Source organism: Megascapheus bottae, chromosome 12 (assembly GCF_031878675.1).
Source record: "Megascapheus bottae isolate mThoBot1 chromosome 12, mThoBot2.hap1, whole genome shotgun sequence".
Taxonomy (NCBI): domain Eukaryota; kingdom Metazoa; phylum Chordata; class Mammalia; order Rodentia; family Geomyidae; genus Megascapheus; species Megascapheus bottae.
In genome coordinates, this window is record NC_143520.1 from 8,032,805 (window position 1) to 8,059,596 (window position 26,792).

At 36.5% G+C, this 26,792-nt stretch overlaps 1 protein-coding gene across 7 annotated transcripts in view; it reads left to right on the forward strand.

The window, feature by feature from the left end:
- Window positions 1-26,792, forward strand: part of Lnpk (lunapark, ER junction formation factor) — a 58,365-nt gene that overhangs the window by 10,843 nt on the left and 20,730 nt on the right. For all 7 annotated transcript variants that reach the window (XM_090342591.1, XM_090342592.1, XM_090342596.1 and 4 more), the window contains 6 exons: window positions 1,503-1,544; window positions 2,574-2,761; window positions 11,402-11,460; window positions 18,543-18,583; window positions 20,897-20,980; window positions 21,071-21,122. In XM_090342591.1, coding sequence (XP_090198717.1) covers window positions 1,503-1,544; window positions 2,574-2,761; window positions 11,402-11,460; window positions 18,543-18,583; window positions 20,897-20,980; window positions 21,071-21,122 — 466 coding nt within the window. The remainder of the gene's footprint in view (window positions 1-1,502; window positions 1,545-2,573; window positions 2,762-11,401; window positions 11,461-18,542; window positions 18,584-20,896; window positions 20,981-21,070; window positions 21,123-26,792) is intronic.

The window sequence follows — 26,792 nt, forward strand, 5'->3', positions numbered from 1 at the left end:
TTGCAGCCTCCTGAGTAGCTAAGATTTCAGATGTGAGCCACTCTGCCCAGCTTCAGCAGTTTTGAAAAATACAGTATATCACCCGGTGCTGATGACTGTAATCCTAGTTACTCAGGATGCGGATATCTGAGGGTTGCGTTTGAAGCCAGCCTAGGTAGGAAAGTCTCTTATCCCCAATTAACCATCAGAAAACCTGGTCTGTGGCTTGAAGAGGTAGAGTGTTAGCTTTGAGTGGAAAAAGCTTAAGGGTAGTGCCCAGGCCTTGAGTTCAAGTTCCATGACTAAGCAATAATAATACTAATAAAATACAATATATTATTAGCTATAGTCACCATAGGTATGAGCCATTTTGGCTGATGTTTGTTATAGGTGGTATAAAATACCTTTGGGAAGTGAGCTATGCCATAATAAAATATTCTTTAATGTATTTTTTAAAAAAATCTGATCTTCTGGCCCAGAGTATTGTATAGTGGTAGAGTACTTGAGCAGCATGTACAAAGCCCAGATTTAATTCCTCAGTACCACGTACACAGAAAAAGCTGGAAGTGGTGCTGTGGCTCCAGTGACTGAGCACTAGCCTTGAGAAAATTCAAAGACTGTGTCCAGGCCCTGAGTTCAAGCTCCAGGACTGATCTTCAGAAAAAAATACATACTTTTAGGAATTCAGAATGAGGGTAACCTATTGATTTTGGCCTCCAAGCTTTTAGGTGAACTTTTAGAATACTGAATTAGACCATCCTTAGTCCATGAATATAGGTGAATTTTTTTTAAAGTAGTCTTAAAAATTCTTGGAGCCAAGTTAGTTTCTGCCTATAAAGTATGTTTTCTTGAGGTTGAGAATGGTAAAAGTTAGCCTGGTCACTGATGCTCACATCTGTATCTTAGCTACTCAAGAGGCTGAGACTTGAAGGATTGAGGTTTGAACACAGCCTGGGCAGAGAAGTCTGCAAGACTTCATCTCTAGTTAAAAAACAAAATGCCAGACTGGAGGCATGGCTCAAATGGTACAGTGCCCACTATAAGCAAGCAAGCTGTGAGAGATACCCTGAGTTCATGCTCTGGTACTGGCACAAAATAGAAAACAAAGAATGTCAAAACAGTAGTAAAATCCTAACATGCAGTCAAATAGAGAAAGGCTTATGTAGGCTGGGAGCATGGCCTAGTGTTAGAGTGATTGCCTACATGAAGGAAACCCTGGGTTCTATTCCTCAGTACCACATACACAGAAAAAGCTGGAAGTGATGCTGTGGCTCAAGCAGTTCAGGACAGTTCAAGTGAGTTCAAGTGCTGTGATGGGAAAAAAAAGAAAAGAAAAGAAAGAAGGCTTAGGTTTTAAATGTCATTTTATTCGTAATTAAATCTTCAGTTACAAAAGATGCATAGTTTGACATTTGGTAAAAACTGATTTTGAATTGAAATGTTCTTTTATGATTATATACATCAAAGTATTTCTAAGTTTGCAGCAATGAGTTTAAATGCTGTCTCATTTGTTTCCATAATAGGCAAAACCTTCAACGGTAGAAGTTCTAGAAAGTATAGATAAGGTATGTTTTGGCATACTTGAATTCATTTTATGTGTTAATATTTTAGTAATTGTTATTTTGATGAATAGATGTAATATAGGAATTTAGAGATGGTATAGAATATACCTGAGAACTTTAAAATAATGTATTATTTTCCTGAGAATATTGGAACTGTTCAAGAGATAGAAAGAGATGGAGTACAGATTGCTTGTTTTATTTTTTATTTAATTTTAAAATTAATTAGTTTATTTATTTTGGGTCATGGGGCTTGAACTCTGGCCTGGGCACTGTTCCTGAACTCTTCAGTGCAAGGCTGCTGCCCTAACCTTGAGCCACACTTCCTGTTTTTTAGTGATTAATGAAAGATGAGAGTCTCTGGGCTTTGTAATGCCTGGGCTGGCTTTGAAGCGTGATCCTCAGATCTCAGCCTCCTGAGTAGCTCGGAATACAGGCGTGAGCCATCCACAGCCGGCTTATTTAATTTTTGTGTGTGGGTCCTGGAGCTTGAATTTCTGGTCTGGATACTGTCCTTGAGTTTTTTTGTTTGTTTTTTTGCTAGTGCTCTGTCATTTTGTCCTTTCTGGTGCTTAATTGGACTTAATAGTTTCAAATATGTTCCTGCTTGTGCTGGCTTCGAACTGTGGTCTTCAGATCTCAGCCTCCTGAATAGCTAGGATATAGGCATGAAGCACTGGCTCCCAGTGATTACTTTTTGTTAGTTGTTAGAGTTTTGAAGGGCCATATATATGCAGAAATTACTTGATTGATTCAATAAATATTAGCTGATGCCAGTTTCATTCCTTTAATTTTTGCTAATTTGATAGCAAATAGTATTTAATTTTTATTTTAAAAATGTTTCTTTTTTAATATTAGGCATAAAATTTTATCTTTCTTTCCATGTTCTGTTTTAAAATATTAGGATATTACTTTTACTAACTTTTAAATAATTCTACAATTGTTTTTCCATTATCTGTAAAAAGCATTTTTTAACCTTTTAAATTTTACAGAAATTTGAGATTTAATAAGGTGGGTTATTTTTCTTTTTAACAGGAAATTCAAGCATTGGAAGAATTTAGGGAAAAAAATCAGAGATTACAAAAATTATGGGTTGGAAGATTAATTCTCTATTCTTCAGTTCTGTATCTGTTTACATGCTTAATTGTGTACTTGTGGTATCTACCTGAAGAATTTACAGCAAGACTTGTCATGACACTCCCATTTTTTGCTTTTCCATTGATGTAAGTAAATTATTCTTTTTACTGATGTTTTCCTTTTCTTACCAGATAGGTTTAATGCATTCAGTCTTCTTATTATAAAATAGTAATATCTTAGATTGGTGAAATTTGATTTACTTTTGCAGCTTTTTAAAGCATTTTTTAAATTAGTAGAGAAATTGTTTTATAGCTTTATAATCCAGTATACCTAAAAATGTTACCTAGTGTTAGTAATGGTAGCTCTATATGGCAATGTTTTGTTAGTCTCTAGTAGATGGCCATAATATTGTAAAGGCTTTAGGTATGGAGCAGGGAGAAGTAGTATGTGGGGGGAGGGTTTGTAAAGTGAAAGTAACTATGGAAATAGATCTGAACATGTATTTCATACATCAATTTTCTTGTTTTCCTCCCTTTTTTAGTCACTGCCATAGTGACTAAAAGTAAGTTGATCCTTAAGTATTTTATAATTTAGCACTTTACAAAAGGTATCTCAAGACTGAGAATTTTGGAGACAATTGAACAAACGTTTATTTATTTGGTCAAACATTTATGGTTACTAATTGTGTAGATACTGGATTATAGTGTGTATAGTGCAGAGATCCACAAAATCATTGTCTAGAGGTCTTAGACTGCCTACATTAAGTAATAACTATGATGAATGTCCTGTCATCGGAAAAAGTGCAGAATGCTATGGGAGCATTTAACAAGGATCATAACCTTGTCTGGGGTGAGACAAGGGGTCAAGGAAGAGCCTTGATGTTAGTTTTTCATTGCTGCTACAACTTAAGCAGCTTAAAACAACTATATTATCTTAGAATTTGGAAGGCTGTAAGTATAGGCAGCTTGACTAGCTGGATCTCTGTATAGAGTCTTATAAGCCTAACTTATGTATCAGCTGGCCCATGTTCTGGAATCTGCTTCAGCTTTAGGTTGTTTGCTAACTTATATATCTCTGACTTACTTATATTATACCTTCCAGAATAATTCAGGAGAATCTTATTTTACAATCAACAAATAGCTAATTACATCTGAAAATTTTCTTCACATCAGTGTTAGATAACTATGTGATTATAAAACTAGAAATCCCTTTGAGACTAGAGGAAATGCATCTTTAAACTCTATTTACGGCAAATTGCTGAAAAAGTGTTTGGATTTGATCCTCTGAATAAGTTCATTTACAGTTTTGTGACATGACAGAATATTTTAGGCCAGAGGAACAGCATACTTACGGGGAGGCTCTGAGATAGGCTAGAACATGGTGGATTTAAAAAGTTGAAAGCAGGACACAGAAAGTCCGGATTAGAAATAAAAATCTTGGGTAGCTAGGGCAATGATGTTTTATGTGGCTGTTATAGTCTATGGAAAAAATTTTAGGTTTTATTCTGAAAATAGAGGGGAGCCATTGTGACCACTGAGCGTATAGCAGAAGAATAAATTAGAGGAGAATAAGATTGGATCTAGAGTAGGAAGTTAGGAAGTTAGTGTAGTTGATGAGAAAAATGATGAAATATAGAGTGATAGGGTTTAAAACAAGCAGGAAAATTGAATGAAGAGGATAGAATGAAAAAATTTAGGAGATAGAACTGATGTGATACGGAGAGGCTTTTGGTGACTGGTTTAATATGGGTAAGAAAGAGGAATCGCCTTAAAGATAAAGTTCAAGTTTATGTCTTAGCATATTCACACATTCATCTAAATAGGGAAGGAAACAACATGAGCAGGTTTAGTGACCTAGTAATAGTAAAATACCCATGGGTTTTCTAGATCCATCAGTCAAATGAATGGTCAAATAGAAGTATGAAGCTTAGGATAAAAATTTGAGAAAGATTTAAGATCTTCTAGTTTATAAATGTTAAGAATGAAGCCCTCTTTTAATGGATTACCATTAGGCATCTGCAATGAGTTAGATATTGGGCTAGATGCTTGTGATGGCACCATCCTTGGGCTTTCTCAAGGCTAGTGCTCTGCCACTTGAACAACAGCACCACTTCTGGCTTTTTCTGTGTGTGGTAATGAGGAATCAAACCCAGGGCTTTGTGCGTGTGAGGCCAGAACTCTACCACCAGAATACGCTCCTGGCCAAGATACACATTTTTACTAAAGTGGTTTCAAGTTAGTGTACTGGAGTCCCAGCCACTTTCATACCTCAGCCCATTTTTAGGGAGAGTAAAAGCCTTTCTTCATATGTTATGCTGGGGGAGGGGCAAGAAGGGGGGAGGTCATCCTGGCTGACCCTTCAAAAGAAAACAAAGTAAATGTTAAGGTGATTAAAGAAGTTTTTGTATTACATCATGTACATGAAAGGAAGTTGTTTCTCCCCTGGGTAGACTTGGCGAGGGTAATCCATTCTCCTTCCTCAGAGGGAATAGGGTAAAGGCCACTTACTCACCTTCCTAAGAGGGAGAAGGCTGAAGTGGGTTTTGAGAGGGTGAGACTTTCTGTAACAACATATCTACAGTATTTCGAATGACTTAAAGGAAAAGAACTTTGTGATCAATCTGGTGGCAATGCAAAAAAAAAAAGAAACGAACAATGTACTATAAATTTACTATCATGAAATTTGGGATCAGAAACATAAACAAGTAGATACAAAAAAACTATTTATTTGCAGTAGGTGATGTGATTAAAAAAATGGCTACTTTAGTTTGGTCCTGTTAGACCTCTTTTGAGCAGGTTTTGAGTTGAGAAAAAAAGCTTAGTGCGGCAAAAGTTAGAATTGATGAACATTATATAATATACAGTATTTAATGACATATATTCATGGAGATATTGTGGGAAAGAATCCTTAATGTAATCCTGTGTAGTAGTTTTTTCCCCCCTGTTGTTCATGAGGCTTGAACTCTGGGCCTGGGAGTTGTCCCTGATCTCTTCAGCTCAAGGCTACTGCTCTCCCCCCTAGAACCACAGCACTACTTCCAGTTTTCTAGTGGTTAATTGGAGATTAGAGTCTCACTTTAGTGCCCACGCTGGCTTTGAACTGTGATCCTCAGATCTTAGTCTCCTGAGTAGCTTGGGTTACAGGCATGAGTCATCAGCCTGGCCAGTTGACGGTTTTTTAAATTAGGTATTTCATTCCATACATTTTGGGCATCATTTGAATTTTTTGTTTCATTCTTCATATCCTTTGTATCAGGAGTTGAGGGAACATCTATGAACCTGACGAAAATATGATTTGCTTGGGAAAAAGAAAAATTTCATTTCCTTAATTGTGTAATTTCTCCTTTTTTTTGGGGGGGGGGGTTGGTTGTTGGTGTTGAACTCTAAGCCCAGGTGCTGTTTCTGAGTTCTTCAGCTCAAGGCTACTGCTTTACCACTTGAGCCATAGTATCACCACTTTCTGTTTTCTGGTGGTTAATTAGAGTGAATTCTGGTGGTTAATTGGAGTCTCATGGATGGGGCTGGCTTTGAATCGAGATCCTCAAATCTCAACCTCTGAGTAGCTAGGATTGTAGGTGTGAGCCACTGTGCCTGCTTCCTCAAGCTTTTTTTTCTTTTTCTTTTTTTTTTTTTTGCAGGGGACAAGGCTACCACCCTGCCCCCGGGCCTGGGCGCTGTCCCTGAGCTCTTCAACTCAAGGCTACTACTGTTCTACCCTTGAGCCAAGCCCCAGTTCACATTTTCTAGAGGTTAATTGCAGATAAAAGTCTTAGGTCTTTTGTGCCCAGACTGGCTTTGAACCTTGATCCTCAGATCTTAGCCTCCTGAGTAGCCAGGATTTCAGGCCTCTGATCTGGCTTTCTCAAGCTTTTGACCATGTGTCCTCTAATTTTTGTCCCTTCTTCCCTCCCTTCCTTCTTTCCTTCCTTCCTTCCTCTCCTCTTTCTTGTTGCCAGTCCTGGGGCTTAAATTCAGGGCCTTATTTACATTTGTGACCTTGTTCTCAGCTATTGCAATTTGCATTACATTGAGCTGTTTATTTTTGAAGTCACAGATCAGTTACCCAACAAATAATAAAATTGTCCTGGTCAATGATAGTCAAAAAGCATAAAATAAAATAAATATAAAAGTAGATGTGGTAATAACTAGAATGAAGACAACTACAAGATATTTTCTTATTTATTTATTTATTTATGTATTTATAGATTTATAGATCATGAGGCTTGACCTCGTCTGGGCACTGTCCCTGAGCTCTTCAGCTCAAGGCTATTGCCCTACCCTTGAGTCAACCACTTCCCATTTTCTAGAAGTTAATTGGAGATAAGAGTCTCAGGTCCTTTTGTGCTTTGGCTGGCTTTGACTCTTAATCCTCAGATCTCAGCCTCTTGAGTAGCTAGGATTACTGTCATAAGCCACCCGGCCGGGCTTATTTTCTTTTTTATGTAATGTGCTATTATTTGAGCTTACCCTTGACTTTGTTCTTTGGAAAATAGTTTTATGTACCTGGCCAGGATTAAAGTATTAAAGGTAGAGAGAGTCATGAAACATATAGTTTTATTCTTCACAGTTTGCATTGATTTTTTTAGTTTAGAAATATATCTGATGTTTCTACAATGTGGCAGCTATCTCTATATTTTCATTTCCTAAATACTTTGGAAGTTGTTTCAATTTTTTTTTCTTATAAAATTTTATTTTGAGATAAGATGTCTTGTTTTTCAGGCTGGCCTTGAACTTATGAGCCTTCTGCCTCCCACAGGTGTGCTTCACCAGGAACTAAGTTGGCTTATTTATTTATTTAGCCAGTCCTGAGGCTTGAACTCAGGGCCTGAACAATGGCCTTGGGCTTTCTCAAGGCTAGAGCCCTATCATTTGAGCCACAGCACCTCTTCCAGCTTTTTCTTTGTACCAAGGAATCAAACCCAGATATTTGTGCATGGTAAGCAAACACTCTACACTAGGCCAAACTCCTGGCCCTGTTTTTCTTTTTTTGCCAGTCCTGGGCTTGGGCTCAGGGCCTAAGCATTGTCCTTGGGTTTTCTCAAGGCTAGACCTCTACTACTTGAGCCACAGCATCACTTCTGGATCTTTTCTATGTATATGGTACCGAGGAATTGAATCTGGGTCTTTGTGCATGGAAGGCAAGCATTCTACCAGTAGGCCAAACTCCCAGCCCTATTTTTTTTAAGTGAAGAACCTTTAAATTTTATCTCTACCATTAACTTTTTTTCCTCCCCTAGGGATTGGATCCAGGGCCTTACACATACTAGGCAAGTGCTCTACCAGCCCATTCTAGGATTAACGTTATGTTTTTTTTTTAGACTTTACTAATTTTTAACAAATTATAATTTCATTTTTTGTAGTTCTTGAAATAAGTTATAAAATGCTAACCATCCTAAAGACAACTGTATTTTTCTGTTTTCTTTCCCCCCTTTTGATTTCTTTTTGTTTTCCTCTTATAGTGGGAGAGAAATTTAAGCCTCTAAGGATATGACTTTGTGGATAGACCATTTCTGTGCTTAGTTTTGTTTCTCATTACAACTACCATGTAGTAGATATTTCCTCATTCCACCTAGAAGGTTAGAAAACAACATTTTGAGGGAACTTCTCAATGGGCCAGCTGGGTATCATTGTATACCTGCCTCATTATGTTTGTGAGATCCATCTACATTGTATAGTATATTAATAGCTTCTTCCTTTTTATTGCTGAATAGTGTTGCTTAATCTATCACTTTGTTTGGCCACTCACCTGCTGAAAGACATTGGATTGTTTCTGGTTTTTGGTTATTTTAGATGGTGTTGTTTTGTAGGTTTTTGTATGAAAATGGTTTCACTTCTCTGATATAGAAGTACAGATGCTGAGGTGTAAGGTCTGTGCATGTTTAATTTTGTTAAGACATTGCTATAACTTTTTCACAGTAAGTATACCATTTTATATTTTTACTAAAGAGTACAGAAGTGAACTAGTTTTCAGCCTTATGAGCATTATCACAAATATTATCACTCTTTTCTATTTTGACTGTGTGTATGGGCTGGTACTGGGACTTAAACTCAGGACCTTTGAGCTCTTGCTTGTTTTTTTTCTCAGATGGTACTCAACCACTTGAACCATACCTGTAGTTCCAGCTTTATGCTAGCTAATTGGAGTGTCCAAATTTTATCAGCCTGGGCTAGATTCAAACTGAAGTAATCAGATCCCATCTTTCCTAGAAACTAGAATCATAAGCATGATCTGTCTGGTGCCTAATGATTATTCTGGGTAGTTATAGTGTGTGTGGTTTCAGGCATCCACCAAGGTCAGGGATGGTATATATTTTGGAACTTTTGAATAAAGGGGGACTACTTAATGATTTTTCATTAATAAAGGATCTTGAGGAACATAAACACTATGCTTAACTTCTCTCCTTACTTTCTTTCCCTTGACTAGGTAATGTTAGTATCTTTACTGCTTAGGTAATTGACCAAATACCATGTAGGAATCTGGTGCTAATTATTTGTTTTCATATTATAAAAATGAAGCATCAGGGCAGGGAGTGTGGCATAGTGGTAGAGTGCCTGCCTAGCATGCACAAGGTCCTGGTTGTATTCCTCAATACTGTATACATAAATAAAACCAGAAGTGGTGCTGTGGTTCAAGTGGAAGAGCTCTTGCCTTGAGAAAGCCCAAGGACAGTGCTCAGGCCCCAAGTTCAAGTCTAGAACTGAAAAATTAAAAAAACAAATGAGGGACCAGACTTAAAAAATTATACTAATTATTGCCATGCAACAAATTTCTCTAGAATTTGACATAAAGCAACAAGTATCTGTTATGTCTTTACTGTTTTTGCTCAGAGGCAGGAGGCAGTGGGAGTAGCTTAGCTGAGTGACTTAGAGCTACTGTTATGTAAATTGTAGTTTAGCAGTTGGCTTTAAGGTATTAAAGGCCTACCCAAATCTACACACTCCTAGAAGATAGTCATTGCTGTAACCTTTATTACCCCTGTTATCTAATTCCAGTTTACTGTTAAATACTTCATTTCTTTTATCTCAGGATATGTCTTTTTAAGTCTTATGTTGGACTTATGTTTCTTTATATAATCCAAAGAGTCATAAATTGTGCCAAAGTCAGTTGATTTGCCACCTCCAAAGTGGGTTCTGAATCCAAATACAAAGATAAAATCTGACTTAGTAGTATGTAGTTTTTTTACATATAATTTATATGATTTTTTTTTTCTAAGCTACCATCTGTATACAGTTAGCAAGTTTCAGGCTTTTTTTTTTTTTTTTTTTTTTCTGAGTGTTTACACTAGCTCTTTGTTTCTTACCACACAAACCTTCTCTGATTGTTGTCATATTATCCCAGCTAACTTCTCTCAGAGTGGGTAAGCCAAGGAAAAGAAAGTCTGAGTAAAAGGAAGAGGCTGTAAATGGATGCTGTAGTCTTTTATAACTTTGCTTTGAAGTGACATTCTATCATTTCCGACTGTATTATTGGTTGTATAGACTAATATTGTTTATGAGAGAAGAAAACTTGAAGGTCTACATATGAGGAGACAAGCATTGCTGGTTGTCTGCCTTGCAGATTGACTCCCTAAAATAGCAATGCTAGTTTCAGGGTGAAAAACTTATTTTCAGGCTTATATTCTGAACTTTTATCCAGATACAATGTTTTTTATTTAAAATGGTGAGTAATGTTTGTAATGCTTGTGTATTTTTGCCATTTTTTATGGGGGGAAAAAGTATATTGTTATATTTACATTGAATTTGAGATGACTTTAATAAGCTTGTAGTTAAGATTATTTTTTTGTTTTCCTTCTTTTTTTTTTTTTTTTCCAGTTCTGGGGCTTGAATTCAGGGCCTGAGCGCTGTTGTTAGGCTTACTCAAGACTAGAGCTCTACCATTTGAGCCATCGCACCATTTCTAGCTTTTTTTTTTTTTTTTTTTTTTTTGTGTGCCAGTCCTGGCGCTTGAACTCAGCTCCTGAGCATTGTCCTTGGGCTTTCCTCAAGGCAAGTGCTCTCTCTACCACTTGAGCCACAGCACTACTTCTGGCTTTTCTATGTATGTGAAAGAAATCAAACCTGGGTCTTCATGCATGCTAGGCAAGCACTCTATCACTAGGCCAAACTCCCGGCCTGTTTTCCTTAATTATTTTAATATGATTTGCTATCTTACTAATAGAGAAAGCATACAGAATTATTCTAATAAAATCTGTAAAAATTATATTTTATTAGTTGAACTAAGGAATTGCCATTCAATAAATTCATAAAATATTGAAAAGGAGGTATGTAAGAAAATTTTCATATCAGATTGTTTGAAGATGAGATTTAAAAAAAAATTGTTCATGTCCCAAGATGAGTTATCTGGTAAGTAGGTTAAGACTCCTTAAGTAAGGAGGGGGATACATTATATTTTATAACGCTGTTACATTTGTAATAGCATTGTGCTTGTCCATTGATGCATGAGAGTACATAAGAAAACTTTTTGGAATTGATATATAGTAAGCGAGGATTCCATAATGTTGTTTTTAGCCCTCTGGTGTCAGTGAAAGCATTGGTTTTTGTAGAGAATTGTACTAATGTACACAAAGGCAATTTTGCAATTTAAAGGACCCTCAACAGCTTAATGGCTTTTAAGTGGAGAGCTTCTCCTTTAAGAGTTCAGGTATACTTTTGAGTTCTCTGGCATGAAAAAATTGGTTTAAAATATTTATAATAAAATAATGTGCTTAATTTTAATTTAATCTTTTAATATCCTTTAATTCATCTATTGTAATGATGGTTTTGTTTTAAATTTTCCTTCCCTTTCAGCATCTGGAGCATAAGAACAATGCTTATTTTCTTCTTTTCGAAGAGAACAGAAAGAAATAGTAAGTTTAAGTTCCAAATTTTAAAGTAAACGTGAATACTAAAATATCTTACATCTTTGGTTTTGTTTTTTTTTTGTCAGTCACAGGGCCTGAACTCTGGGCCTGGGAGCTGTCCCTGAGCTTTCCAGCTCAAGGCTACCACTTTACCACTTGAGCCACAGTGCCACTTCTGGTTCTGATGGTTTATTGGAGATGAGTTTCATAGACTTTTGTGCCCAGGCTAGCTTTGAACCATGATCCTCAGATCTCAGCCTCCTGAGTAGCTAGGATTATAGGCGGGAGCTACTGGAGCCTGGCACAGCTTTGTATCTTTATGGCATGGTGTATTGAAATGACAATGTGTGATGTGGTAAATATGAAGATTTTCTCATGATAAAGTATGTGTGAAGGGTTATGAAAACAGGATAGAATTATTTTTAACTTCTGTTTTTTTCTGACTTTTTAAAAATTTTTTCCTTTCCTGTTTTTTTGTCAGTCATGGGATTTGAATTCTGGACCTGGGCGCTGTCCCTGAGCTCTTCAGCTCAAGACTACTGCTTTATCCCTTGAGCCACAGTGCCACTACTGGTTCTCTGGTGGTTAATTGGGAATAAGAGTCTCAGGGACTTTGTGCCTGGGCTGGCTTTGAACCACAATCCTCAGATCTCAGCCTCCTGAGTAGCTAGGATTACAGGCATGAGCCGTCGTGCCCTGGCTAAAGTTTTTTCACGGGAAAGCATTTGTTTAAATTAAGATGTCATTTGGTAAATTTATCTTTATGCAGAACATTACACAGAGGAAAATATGGTACACATCTTTTGATTGTTTTTGCTAGTTGTATCAAATTCTTTAACTTCATAGCCCCATGGTTTTTATTTTGAAAGGAAAATCATGGTAAAATCTATTTTTGTATAAGTTCTAAAAATTTTGGGATTTTAAAATTATGAATTCTAATTAACCAGAGATGTACACACTTCATTTTAACTGAACTTTCTATATGGTACAGTTTCTTCTTGCTTTAATTTTTCACTATTTACGAGTATAACGAACTGTCATATACCTATTACTTAACTAAACAATTAATCTTTGTTTGATATTTACCTTCACCGATATTTAAATTTTTTTCTCACTTATTTTGAAATATATACCAGATGTTATGTATTTACAACAGCAACAAATATTTAAAAAAAAATTTTTTTTTTTTTGCCAGTCCTGGGCTTGAGCTCAGGGCCTGAGCACTGTCCTTGGGCTTTCTCAAGGCTAGAGCTCTACCACTTGAGCCACAGCACCGCTTCCAGCTTTTTTTCTTTATATATGGTACCAAGGAATCGAACCTGGGTCTTTGTGCATGCTAGGCAAGCACTCTACCACTAGGCCAAACTCCCGGCCCCACCATTCATTTTTATAGAGTTCTTTTTTTGTTTTGGTGTGTTTTTTTGGTCAGTCTTGGTGTTTGAAGTCAGGGCCTAGGCACTGTACCTGAGTATTTTTTTGCTCAAGGCTAGTAGCGTTCTACTACTTGGGCTACAGTGCCACTTTTGCCTTTTTCTATTTGTGTGGTACTGAGGAATTGAAACCAGGGCTTCATGCCTGCTAGGCAAGTACTCTACTAGTAAGCTACATTCCCAGCCCACTTAGAATTCTTATATCAAGTACTATAATATTACACTGGTGTCATTTGCCTTTTTTTTTAGTTGGGGGTAGGTGGGTTCTGACTCATTATCCAAATAAAGTTTGTGCTACATATACATGTCTTTCAAACTGACAACCTTTTTCTGTGTATGTGGTAACGAGGAATAGAACCTGAGTCTTTGTGTATGCTAGGTAAGCACTTTACCACTAAGCCAAATTCTGGCCCAGTATGCCCTTTTTTTTAATGATATTCTGGAAGACTGGCCTTGATCCTGTCTCGGGCTAGATCTCATTTATGCTGTACTTTTTAGGTATTCTGGCCATCTGAAGTTTTCTTTTTCAATTACTCCCTGTAGTAACTTTTTCTTCTCTGTTTCTATTGAATTATTCCTACTGACAAGTATTTTTGCCATAATAAAACCATGGTAGATGGGGGACACCTAACTCTAAACACTCTTATTTTTCTCTCTTTCAAATTAAAAGTTGTCTAGCTGGGCTCAGGTGGCTCATGCTTGTATTCTTAGCTCCTCAGGAGGCTGAGAACTGAGGATCGAAGTTCAAAGCTAGCCCAGGCACTAAAAAGCCCACGAGACTTTTATCTCCAATTAACCACTAGAAAACAGAAGTGATGTTGTGGCTCAAGGGGTAGGGCCGTAGCCTTGAGCTGAAGAGCTCAGAGCCAACGTCCAGGCCCATAGTTCAAGTCCCATGACCGACAAAAAAAAAAAAAAAAAAAAGATTGTCTAAAGCTGGGTTCCTCTGAATCATGCCTGTCATCCTTAGCTACTCAGGAGGCTGAGATCTGAGGATCATTGTTCAAAGCCAGCCTGAGCAGAAAAGTTTTTGTGAGACTCATATTTCCATTAATCATTCAAAAACTGGAAATGATGCTGTGGCTCAAGTGTCTTGAGCACAGAGAATCTCAGGGACAGCTCTCAGGCCCTGAGTTCAAGCCCCACAATCAATTTTAAAACATCTCTCCCCTTGCAACTTCAACTTCATCTTCTGCTCTTTCTGTCCATTTCTTTCCAGCTTGCTTTGTTTAAGTTTGTTTCTACCATTTTTACTACAGTGGTACATTTTAAATGATCTTTCTTATTAAAGCTAATGGTGAGTTCTCATCCAAGTTTCATTTCTTAACATTTAAATCTATACTTGTTCTCTAAACATTCGCATTTTTAAACTTCCATATTTCACTGGACTTTTAAAAAGCAGGGTTTTGTTTATACACCTACTAGAATTCTGCCTTCTTTTGAGAATCATTTAGAGCTATGTTGTCCTACTAGAACTACCTATGATATGAAAAAAGAAGTCTGTATTTACTAATATATCATTTTTTAACTATTGAACCTCTGAAATATGGCTAATACACCTGGATTGTAAATTTAATTTGGAGTTAAATTAGATTTCCAGTATAGCTGAAGGCTACTGTACATCTCTGAATGATTTTATTCGCCGCTCTCCATTAAAATATGTTTGTTTTTTTTTAAGGCCAGGAGTTTGGCCTAGTGGTAGAGTGCTTGCCTGGCATGCACAAAGACCCGGGTTCAATTCCTTGGTACCATATACATGGAAAAAAAGCCTCAAGTGGTGCTGTGGCTCAAGTGGTATAGCCCTATCCTTGAGAAAGCTGAAGGACAGTGCTCAGGCCCTGAGCCTAAGCCTAGGACTGGCAAAAAAACAAAAATAAAAATCAGATTAAGGAAATTAATTTAGATAATGGGAGAATAGGAAGAAATTTAAAATAAAGTGCTGTCTGACTTCCAGGAATAATAAAATAGTAAAACATTATTTCCAAATAATCCTTAGAAATGTTTCCATAAGGAAATTATGTATATGAGTATTTTAACTTGTAAATAGGCAAGTCTAGGTGTGGTTATATAAGTTTGTTTGTTGGTTTATTTTTTATTTTCTTGGTTGTGGAACTTGAACTCTGGGCCTGGGTGTTGTCCCTGAGCTCTGCTCAAGGCTTCTGCCCTACCCCTTGAGCCACAGGGACACTTCCAGTTTTTTGGAGAGTAATTGGAGATGAGTCTCATAGGCTTTGTAGTGCCCATGCTGGCTTTGAACCTCGATCCTCAGATCTCAACCTCCTGAGTACCTAGGATTACAAGTGTGAGCCACTGCGCTCCAGCATATAAGTTTATTTTTATGTTTGTTTCAAGCTAGTGCTGGTGGCTCCTACCTATAATCCTAGCTATTTGGGAGGCTGAGATCTGAGGATCACTGTTTGAAGCTAGCCCAGTCAGAATAGTCCCTAGGAAACTTTTATCTTCAATTAACCATTCAAAAACCAGAAGTGGCCCTGTGTCTCAAATGGTAGAGCACTAGCCTTGAGCACAGAGAGGCTCAGGGATAGCACTTAGGCCCTGAGTTCAAGTCCAACAACAACAAAAATCCATGATACTTGATGCTGTTAAATAAAATTCAAATTTCAGTTTTTATTTGGTGCACAGCCGTGATATTCACTTCTGTATTGTCTTATATATGTATTTTCATTCTATAATGGTAGAGTGTTAAGTAGCTATTGCCATGATAGTTATAATTTTACAATATTTGAAATGCCATGTATATTGTGTTTCATTGATTTTTTTTTTTTTTTTTTTTTTTTGCCAGTCCTGGGCTTGAGCTCAGGGCCTGAGCACTGTCCTTGGACTTTCTCAAGGCTAGAGCTCTACCACTTGAGCCTCAGCACCACTGCCGGCTTTTTTCTATGTATGTGGTACTGAGGAATCGAACCCGGGTCTTCATGCATGCTAGGCAAGCACTTTAACCACTAGGCCAAACTCCCGGCCCCAGTTTCATTGATTTTTATTTCCAGTATAACTGAAGGAAAAACAACAAGAAAAAAAGTGAATTTTATATGTTGCTCTTTTAGGATACAATGAAGTGCAGATCACTTTGTTATCAGAATAGAAATATACTAAAATAATAATATCCATGCATATGTGTATACAACATATGTAGAGAAGACAGAGAGGAAAAGTATTAGTGAGGCCCAACTCACCAAAAAATAAGGGTCTTAAAAATCAGAAAATTGCTTGACACTGGGGTCTCACCACTGGAATCCTAGCTACTCAGGAGGCCAAGATCTGAAAATTGCAGCTCAAAGCTAGCCCAGGAAGCAAAGTCCGTTATCTCCATTTAATCACAGAAAAAGCCAGATGTGCCAGAAGTGGCGCTGTGGCTGAAATGATAGAATAAAAGTGCTCATAGAGCACCCAGACCCAGAGTTTAAGCCCCATAACCTAAAAACAAACCCCCTCAGAAATTTAAAGTCGAATATGTCATCATTGTAGAAAAGCTAAAAAAGTGAAAATGAGACTTCATCCCAAAAAAGTTTTTGTGTGGCTTGTTTGTGAAGCAAATGAAGGCTGTATCAAAGATAAGTTAAATTGTATTTGTTTGTTTATTTTGTGCCAATCCTGAGAATTGAACTCAGAACCTGAGCACTGTCCCTGAGCTTCTGTGCTTAAGGTGCTTAAAGCTGTTGCTCTACAAGCCACAGCGCCATTTTGGGCTTTTTTTTTTTTCTTTGTGCTTAATTGGAGGTAGGAGCTTCATGGACTTGATTCTCTGGTTGGCTTTGTGTTGTGATCTTCAGATCTTAGCCTCCCAAATAGCTAGGTTTTAAATAATATTGGATTGAAGCTTTAGAAAAGGTATTCTGAGGGAACATATTCATTTAGTATAAGTAGTCTTTCAGTAAGAATATTTGCTTGAAGAATTGAGTAATGCTTGAAGAATTTAGGAGTAATGTGAATAATAATGTAAATGATTTCAAGTTGTCTTTTTTGGTTCTCAATGAGTTGATAGTTATTGATACTGTTCATTTAGAATCTGCCAAATCTCAGCTTGAAATAACTGAATAATTAGCTTTTGAAAAATTATTTATGGAACAATTTCTACTGAGAATGTTTTCAAAGTTGAGAAGACACTTGAATTCCGTTCATCCTGAGTGTAACAATTGTGGTAAAAATATTTGTGAAGCAGAAAATGGTTTAGCTAAACAAAGTTTATGAAACTACGAATTATTTATTTATTCATTCTATTACTTAACAGCATGTTCTGTGCAGAGCTTATTCAAATCTGTCAGCATCATTAAATTAATAGTTCATTTGTTGTCATAGACTTTACAATCAGCAGTTGTTTCAACCTTTATCAGAAAATAGAAGCTGAACGTCTTGACTTGCTTCATTACATAGCTTTATAGAATAGTGGTGGGTGCTGGTAAGGCTTTATTGTGATAGCTTGAACTTAGAATCAGATTTCCGTTTTTTTTTTTTTTTTTTTGCCAGTCCTGGGCTTGAGCTCAGGGCCTGAGCACTGTCCTTGGGCTTTCTCAAGGCTAGAGCTCTACCACTTGAGCCTCAGCACCACTTTCGGCTTTTTTCTATGTATGTGGTACCGAGGAATTGAACCCGGGTCTTCATGCATGCTAGGCAAGTACTTTAACCACTAGGCCAAACTCCTGACCCCCCCCCCCTTTTTTTTTTAAATAGTCTCATTTTGTAGCTTATGCCTTGAAAACTCTTGGTCTTTTTGCTATCATCTCTGTGCTGTGTGTCACCATGCTGTGAGCCCAGCTTCTGAATGAATAGCACCAGTTTCAAACATTGTGTTTTTGAAAATTAATTTTTGCTGCCTGGATTTGGGAATTAGCTTTTGCTGATAATGATTCTTTCTTTCTTCTTCTTTTTTTTTGTAGGGGGCGGGATGGGTCATGGGGGTTGAACTCGGCCTGGGCGCTGTCCCAGAGCTCTACAGCTCAAGGCTACCGCCCTACCTTGAGCCAAGCCCCACTTCCCATTTTCTGGAGATTGATTGGAGATGAGTTTCAGGTCCTTTTGTGCCCGGGTTGGCTTTGAACCTCCATCCTCAGATCTCAGCCTCCTGAGTAGGGTTATAGGTGTGAGCCACCGCCACCTGGCGTGATAATGGTTCTTAATGAATTTAGCTGAATATTTACAAGGCAAAATACTGCATATAGGCAAGCCCTATACTGTGGCAAAATCATGTAGGAAAAGAGACCATTATAATGACAAAAAATAAATTTTAAAAGTGCTAGAAAAGTTCAAAGGCACAGTTTCTGTTCCCTTGCTAATTTTGCAGTAAATGCTAAGCTCAAACTTCAGTTCTGCCAGCATTTTTCAGATCTTGGTGCCTGTGTAATTGAGGAGCTCCTACTGATATTCTGTTGGAAGTGGATTAATTTGAAATATAATGACATGGTAAATGGCAACTGTTTAGGAGAATTGAATCTGCATTTATAAATGTATTCTAAATGGTAAGTATACTCATGTGTTTATGGATTGATATCCATATATACATTACCAATCTTTGGGGACTTTTTGTTTCATGATTTTAGAGCTGAGAAAGTTTTCTTAAGGTTGTGTAATGAATATCATTTGACATGGTTTTTAAGTATTTTGATATCTGACTTAGTTTTGACTTTAAGTTTTGTTTTCTAGATGAAGCATTGGATGAGTTAAAATCACAGAAGAAAAAAATAGTAAGTTTAATTAAAAAATATATATTTTTTTCTTTTCTTGTGGGACATGGGGCTTAAACTTAGCCTGGGTACTATCCCTGAGTTCTTTTGTTTAGGACTACAGTTTTACCACTTTGAGCCACAGCTCCAGGGACTGTTCTGCTTTGGCTGGCTTCAAACCATGATCCTCAGATTTCTGCCTCCTCAGTAGCCAAGATTACAGGTGTAGCCACCAGTGCCTGGCTTAAGAGTCTCTTGATGTGACAGCATTTGAGAATTTCAGTTGAGGATCAAGTCTGTCTTATCCACACTGATTAAAATACTTAGTTAAACAACTCAAAATATATGAGTAATTGTGCAAGTTGCTAGTGTGAGAAACTTTTTATTACAAATAAATGCAAATGAAAAAGATAATAGACTTTATGTCTTTTAGGGCTTTTATAAATGATCCTCTTTAAGCCAAATAAAACATGAGTATACACACAAGTATTCACTGAATAATTTATGCATTGCCATAATTTGTTAAAGTAGTGCTTTGATTTTTGAGTTCTATTTTTTTAAAACTTTCTATTTTTTTAATTGTTGGGATAATGTATAGAGGGGTTACAGTTAAATTCATCAGGTAGTAGATACATTACTTCTTGCACATTGGTACCCATTCTTATGTTTTTGTCTCCGTTTGAGTTCTATTTCTTAAAGATCATACTTATATCTTATTTTTTTTTTACTTTAACAGTAGTCTTACTTTAGAGTTGTGCTGTCCATATCAGTAGTCACTAACCCTATGTGTAAATTTTAAAGAAATTTGCATTATTTAAAATGAGTTAAAGTTATAAGTTTACTGTTTCAGATACAAAAAAACACTATAAGTATTCATTAATCACTATATATATATAATTTTTATTTATTTAATTTAATTTTTTTTACCAGTCCTGGACTTGGACTCAGGGCCTGAGCACTATCCTTGGGTTCTTTTTTTTCCTCAAGGCTAGAGCTCTATCACTTGAGCCTCAGCATCATTTCTGGCTTTTTTTTCTATGTATGTGGTACCGAGGAATTGAACCCGGGTCTTTGTGCATGTTAGGTAAACACTCTATCACTAGGCAAAACTCCCGGCCCCCAGCCCTATATTTTTAACTCTAAATTGAAATTACAAACATTTCTTGGAGATCAGAAAATTCAACTTGCTATACTTGAGAATTTGTTGTAATTTTGAAATAATTACGATAATTTTTAGTTTTACTAAATTGAAGTTAGTAAATCTAAGCCCTTTTTAAATGTTGAATTGAGTGTTTAATGAGGAAGCTATTAACTTCTATTGTAGCAGCATGTTCTTAACAGTTTTAGTTTAATAAATGTGCTGTGGGTTGTGTTTTAAAATAATATCCTTTAGATTGAATGACATTTAATGAAGAAAAGGGATAAGGGTTATCAGTAGTCATTTAGAAGGAAAAGGTTTTATTATTCATACTATAACTGTCTTGTACTGAAGTTTAACTTTTCAGTTGTTATGCCATAACTGCTAAAAATGATACTCTACACGTGATTACTTTTAAAACTAAACCCATGTCTTAAGCTATAAAGTGACTTGGTACATTGTAAATAGAGTGCTACAATTATGAAGTATTTTAATTATAGTCCCTCACGTGAGAATAGAACTCAGTAAAATTTTTACCTAATTCTGTGTTAAAAATTTTCCTCTGAAGTTGTTTGAGTGTAAGTAAAAAAAAAGGGAAGGAGGAGGGAACTAGCATTTAAAGTCATTTGAACAAATTCTGTGGCTGTTCTCCCAGTTACATGTTTTCACTGCATTTGCAGCAAGCTAATTGCTTCTGCTAATAAATAATCTAAAATCGATGCTGACAGCAGTTAATTGGCACAGAGATTTTATTCTGTAAAGCTCTTGGCTAACGACCTTCTTTAAATTAATAGCATTAAGTGCTATGAGGAAATAAATCTCAGAAATTGCCTGTCATTTGCTTGTCATGTCTAATAACTTCCAATAATGATGGCTGATAGATTTTTGCACATTCCATTATTGAAGTTGGTGCATGTAATTATTCTCCTCATTATATGTAAACAATTAGCAATATTTGGTATTTCCTTGCAGTAAAGCTGTTAAATAAAAGTAACATATTAGAGGTTAGAAGCCATTTTAAAATCTGAATTTTAATTATCTGATTGAAGGAGTCCTATTAATATATTTTATATGTGCTAAATAAGAGAACTAAACCTTTGTGTTCTTAAATATTAATACTTTAATACTTTTTGAATAGAATTTATGAATAAGTTTGTATTTTAAAAAGTGACAATTTGTGGAATTTTTGTTTGTAGCTTGAAGAAGTAATGGAAAAGGAAACTTACAAAACAGCTAAATTAATTCTTGAAAGGTTTGATCCAGATTCGAAGAAAGCAAAGGTAAACCTGGTATGACTATAGTTTTTATTGTAGTTTATACCATTTTCTTGTAATACACCATTATAATTTAAGCATTATTGTGATTGACAGGAGTTTGAGCCGCCATCTGCTGGAGCAGCTGTAACTACAAGACCTGGACAAGGTAAATAACTTTGTAGAAACTGATGCTGCTGTTGGGAAGATCCATTTTTACCCAAGTGAGTTTATGAGTGTGGTGATAGTGTGTAAAAACTTAGGTAGAATGTCTCTGTATTAACTTATATTTGGTAATTTGAGATAGGATTTAGGGTAGATGAAATTTTCATTTTATTGGAATATACTGGTAAGTTAGGTCTGTTGATATGAAAGCATAAAACTGGTTTTAATCTCTTGAAATTTAAATAATTTTACCAATATTTTATAAGCTTCCCCCCAGCCCTGTGAAGTAATAGTTTCTTAGATTATTCACTATGAAAGTCTTTATATTTTTTTATGATGCATTTTCGGGAATATAATGAAGATTTCTATCAAATTGATGTAGTCTATAAAATATCACTTTTATTTAAGAAAAGAATAAAATTTACAAATGAGAAAAATAATTCAATCCTACATAGTAATAACATTTGAGGCTTTGTTATATTGTCAGTATTGTGTCAAAATACTGTGTAAAATTTTAGAAGTCAGTTTGTCGTTACATAAAATATTTACAAGACTAGCAAGTGAATACTTTTTTCAGTTTGTATTGGTTTTCATCTTGTTGCAATATATATTACTTAAAAATTTAAATTCCATTCTTATAATTCATTAGAATTGTAACCTGGTTTGTAAAGTTATAATGACATATTTCTGAAATATGATTATGGATATGAAAAAAGCCGTAATTTTAGATTTTCTAATTTGCTTGGCTGTTTGGGAAGAATACCATCCTCTCAATAAGAAGGATTTGGGCCTATAGCAATACTAACTTTAATTTTTTTTTTTTTTTGCCAGTACTGGGGCTTGAACTCGGCCTGAGCACTGTCCTTGGGCATTCTCAAGGCTAGAGCTCTATCATTTGAGCCACACTACCACTTCAGGCTTTTTTTTTTTTTTTTTGGTGGGTCATGGGGCTTGAACTTGGCCTGAGCACTGTCCCTGAGCTCTTCAGCTCAAGGCTACTGTCCTACCTTTGAGTCAAGCCCCACTTCCCATTTTCTAGAGGTTTATTGGTGATAAGAGTCTCAGGTCGTTTTGTGCCTGGGCTGGCTTTTGAACCTTGATGCTCAGATCTCAGCCTCCTGAGTAGTTAGGATTATAGGTGTGAGCCACCATACCTGGTCAGGCCTTTTCTGTGTATGTGGTACCAAGGAATCGAACCCAGGGTTTTGTGCATGCTAGGGAAGCACTCTACCAAGTAGGCCATGTTCCTGGCCTAGACTGCTCTTTCAATAAAAATTCACAATTAAAATAAATTTTGTATGTGTGCCTATAGGGAAATTCCTATTTTCATAATCTGTAAATATTCTACAATTTGTGCCTTTTTCAAGCAGATATTTAAGGAAGTATTTTGGCCTATAGACCAGGAAGGATGAGTGAAATAAAGATAATTTTCCAAGTATACAAAGTCTTAGTTTTAGATGTGAATATAACTTGTAGAGATCTAATGTACAGCTTGTAGAGATCTAATGTGTAGCTTGCTATGATTAACAATATAATAGATTGTTTTGGGTTAGTTGTAGAGCTAGAACTTAGGGCCTGAGTGCTATCGCTGAGCAGCTTTTGCCCAATGACAGTGTTCTACCACTTTGAATCACAGCTTACTTCTGTTTTTTTCTGATGGTTAATTAGAGATGAGTCTCCTAGATGACTTGCCCTGCCTGGTTTTGAACTGTGATCCTCAGATCTTAGCCTCCTGAGCAGCTAGTATTACAGGCATGAGCAACCAGCACCTGGCTAAAATAGACTCCCCTCCCCCTGGGATTGAGATCAGGACCTGAGCACTGTCCTTGGACTTTCTCAAGGCTAGAGCTCTACCACTTGAGCCTTAACACCACTTCCGGCTTTTTTCTATGTATGTGGTACTGAGGAATTGAACTGGGGTCCACTAGGCCAAACTCCTGGCCCCCCCTCTGTTTTTCTTTATTTTAAATAGAGTCTTGGTATCCACTAACATATGGTTCCAAGGAGACTACCACTGAGGAAAAACTATAAATGCTCAGAATGTGTATAGCTCAGTATGATTTTTTTTAAGGTGTCAATTTTCCACAATGATTTTAAAAGACTAGTCATGAATTAGATATTGTAAATAATTACTTAAAAGATCTTTTTCTAACAAGACAAATGCATACATGCTGTGAAACAGAATGTAAATACACTTACAAAGAAACTTATAAGCACAGAGCTTTGATGTTTGCACTCAAGACTAGTCTCCTCCTGCATGCCTTCACACAAAGAGAAAATACAAAGGCAAGTTGGAGGAGCATTACCTTATGGAAAATGAATTCTAAAATTCTAGGGTGAATCGCAACTTTGAGTCAATGTACCAGAATTCATGGTCAGATATTCCTGCATTTCAAGACTTTTTTTTTTCTTACGTATATAGTCCCGAGGAATTGAACCCAGGGCTTCGTGCATGCTAAGCAGGCACTCTACCCCTAGGCCACATTCCCGGCCTCTCAAGTCTTTTAGCTAGTTAACATGTGTGTAAGGGAACACTTAGAATAGCTCATATTTATGAATTCCCAGCAGTGTATGTACCTTATCCTTATGTTTAATAAGTTGATGTGGATAACATTCAAACTCCACACATCTTCAGTACAATATTTTGAGGGTAATTATTTTTCTTATAATGCTGTCTAACTTATGCTAAAGACATGCTGCCTTTCAACAAATGTAAAATTTTTATTTTACATTTAAAATTAAATTGATTCCTTACCTTTTTGGGTACCATTTGCATTTTTGGGACATATATTTTCACAAATTTAAGGGCAGGGAAACACTCAGTAGATCACATGATTTTAAAAAAGTTGAGTACTTGGGGCTGACAGGAGGCTTCTTTGAATTTACTGGGTTGCATAAGTTTGTGCATGAAAATTAAAAAACCTTTGTTTTTGAAATGCTTGCATTTGTTTATTATTTGATCACCTTGGTCAAATTTGTGAATAAGTGTAATATTTCCTTGAATTTTGCAGAGAATATGTCCTAAGTATAAAAAAGGTAATATAATGATGGGATGTTAGTTTTACTTTATGAATTTTACAGCGATACATTGAATAAAAAAAACCTAATGAATGTTTTAAAATATTCTCTTTTGCAGAAAGCTATTGCTGTTACTTAAAACAAATCGGCACTAAAATAGAACAGTTCTGTGATTCTTTTACTAATATTATTCTTAAATGTTACTCCTTAGTATGTAGGAATTGTAATTTATCTTAAGAATCTAAACTTGTTCTCAGAAATCCTCAGATCTCAGCCTCCTAAGTAGCTAGGATTACAGGGGTGAGCCATTGCGCCCGGCTTAAAATGCTGTTTTGTGCCCGGTTTAAAATGCTTCCCTCCCACCCCCCAAGTCATGGGGCTTGAACTCAGGGCCTGAGCACTGTCCTTGGACTTTCTCAAGACTACAGCTCTACCACTTGAGCCACAGCACCACTTCCAGCTTTTTTCTATGTATGTGGTACCAATGAATCAAACTCGGGTCTTCCTCCATGCTATGTGAGCACTCTACCACTAGGCCAAACTCCCAGCCCACCCTTAAAATGCTTTTTGATGTTAAGAATTTTTTTGTTGTTGTTGGGGCGGGGTGGGAGGGGGTTCATGGGGCTTGAACTCTGGGCCTGGGTGCTGCTCCTAAGCTCTTCAGCTCAAGGCTACTGCCTGACCCCTTGAGCCACAGTGCCAGTTCTGTTTTTTTAGTGGTTAATTGGAGATAAAAGTCTCACTGTCTTTAGTGCTTGGGCTGGCTTCAACTCTGGAAAAAGTATCCCAGTTTACCGTGTTGAGTTGGCATTGTACAGAAATTAATAGCCATATTGGTCTAGAAATGTTAAACTTATTTTTTTTTTCATTTGTGCAGGGGTAAACACACAGTATTGAAAATGTAAGGTCTTATCTATGTGGGTTTAATTACAGAAACTAATAAAGTATTCTCTAAATAAAAGAAAAGAGAAATTCAAAAAACAGGGAGTAAATAAATGGGTGGCTATAGAGGGGTACATTTGTAAGCATAGTATGTGAAAGAAATGATAGCACATTTGTGTGTTTGTAGAAATATCCCAGCAGACCGGAAATAGGTGATGATACAGAAGGCAGTGGGTACAATTAATTGAGAGCTAGCCATAAATAGGTTAGGTAAGGGGGATGTGATTTATTTTTTAAGTTAAAAAGCTGGCCTTTGTTACAAGTGTGACATGTATAAGTAACAAGGCAGACAGAGAAAATGGTCACATATAGGTAGAGAGTGGGAGTTATCTTCTGATTACATACAATTTCACAGAGGAGTTGAGATTAAAGGAGATGTAGTTAGAAATTTAGTATGGCTATGAAACAATCCTTTAGGCAAATGAAAGAATTAACATTATAGGAATGGCAGAATATCGGGCACAGATCACAGATGATCTACCACTTGTGCCACATCTCCAGTCCTTCATTTTTTTTAGTTATTTTATAGATAGATGAGGTCTAACATTTTTGTTCCAAAGCTTTTCACCATGATCCTTCTACCTATGGCATCCCACAGGTATGTGCCCTTATTGATAAAGACGGATCTTGGTAACTTATTGTCCAGACTGACCTTGAACTGTGATCCTGTGATCTGTACCTCCTCATTAGCTAGGATTATAAGTATAAGCCACTGTGTCCATGTGTTTTTTTTTTTTTTTGCCAGTCCTAGGCCTTGAACTCAGGGCCTGAACACTGTCCTTGGGCTTTCTCAGGACTAGAGCTCTACCACTTGAGCCACAGCACCACTTTCAGCTTTTTTCTATGTCTGTGGTACTGAGGAATTGAACCGGGTCTTTTTGCATGCTAGGCAAGCACTCTACCACTAGGCCAAACTTCCAGCCTCTGTTTTTGTTTTAAATATTAATCTATATGGATACACACAGCATGGATAGTGTGTTTCAGATAGGGTTGAATTTTCAACTAATGAATCAGGTAAAGTGATAATGGGACCAAGAGATGATGAAGTTGTATACAGTAGAGAGATTGTAACAAAGGATTGTGGAATCTGAGATGATCATGAAGGAAATAAGGACCTGAGAGAGGGTTGGTAGTGTTAATATTGGGGCCTACATACTGCAGCCTGCAAATGTGGGCCATGACCTATTTTTTTTTATGGCTCTTCAGCTTAGAATAATTTTTATATTTTTAAGCATTCCTAAAAATAGCAAATAGCAATATTCAATAGAGACCTTGTGTGGTCTCCAAGTGAAGTTTGATGACCCTTTATAATTATTAATGAATTACTGACTCCATAGTTAAAATAATTGGCAAGGCAAATGAGGTTTGAAAATGCGATGCTGAAACTTAGTAGTGATCAGTTCTTGTTAATTCCAAGGTTCTAGGACTCGATGAGGACCATAGGATTAAGTGAAGTGGGAATAACAGATTACTTGAAAATGCCATTACAATGTATATATGTATATTTAAAGATAGCACCAATTTATTTTTTTACCTGTATACAACAAACCTATACTTTTACTAATGAGATTAACAGAAGTCAGTTGTTTAAGTCTGTCTAGTCAATTAGCTTAGTGTTGTAGAAATTTCATGGTATGGCTTAGTGGTAAAGTGCTTGTCTAGCATGCATGAAGCCCTGGGTTTGATTCCTTGGTACCACATACTTAGAAAAAGC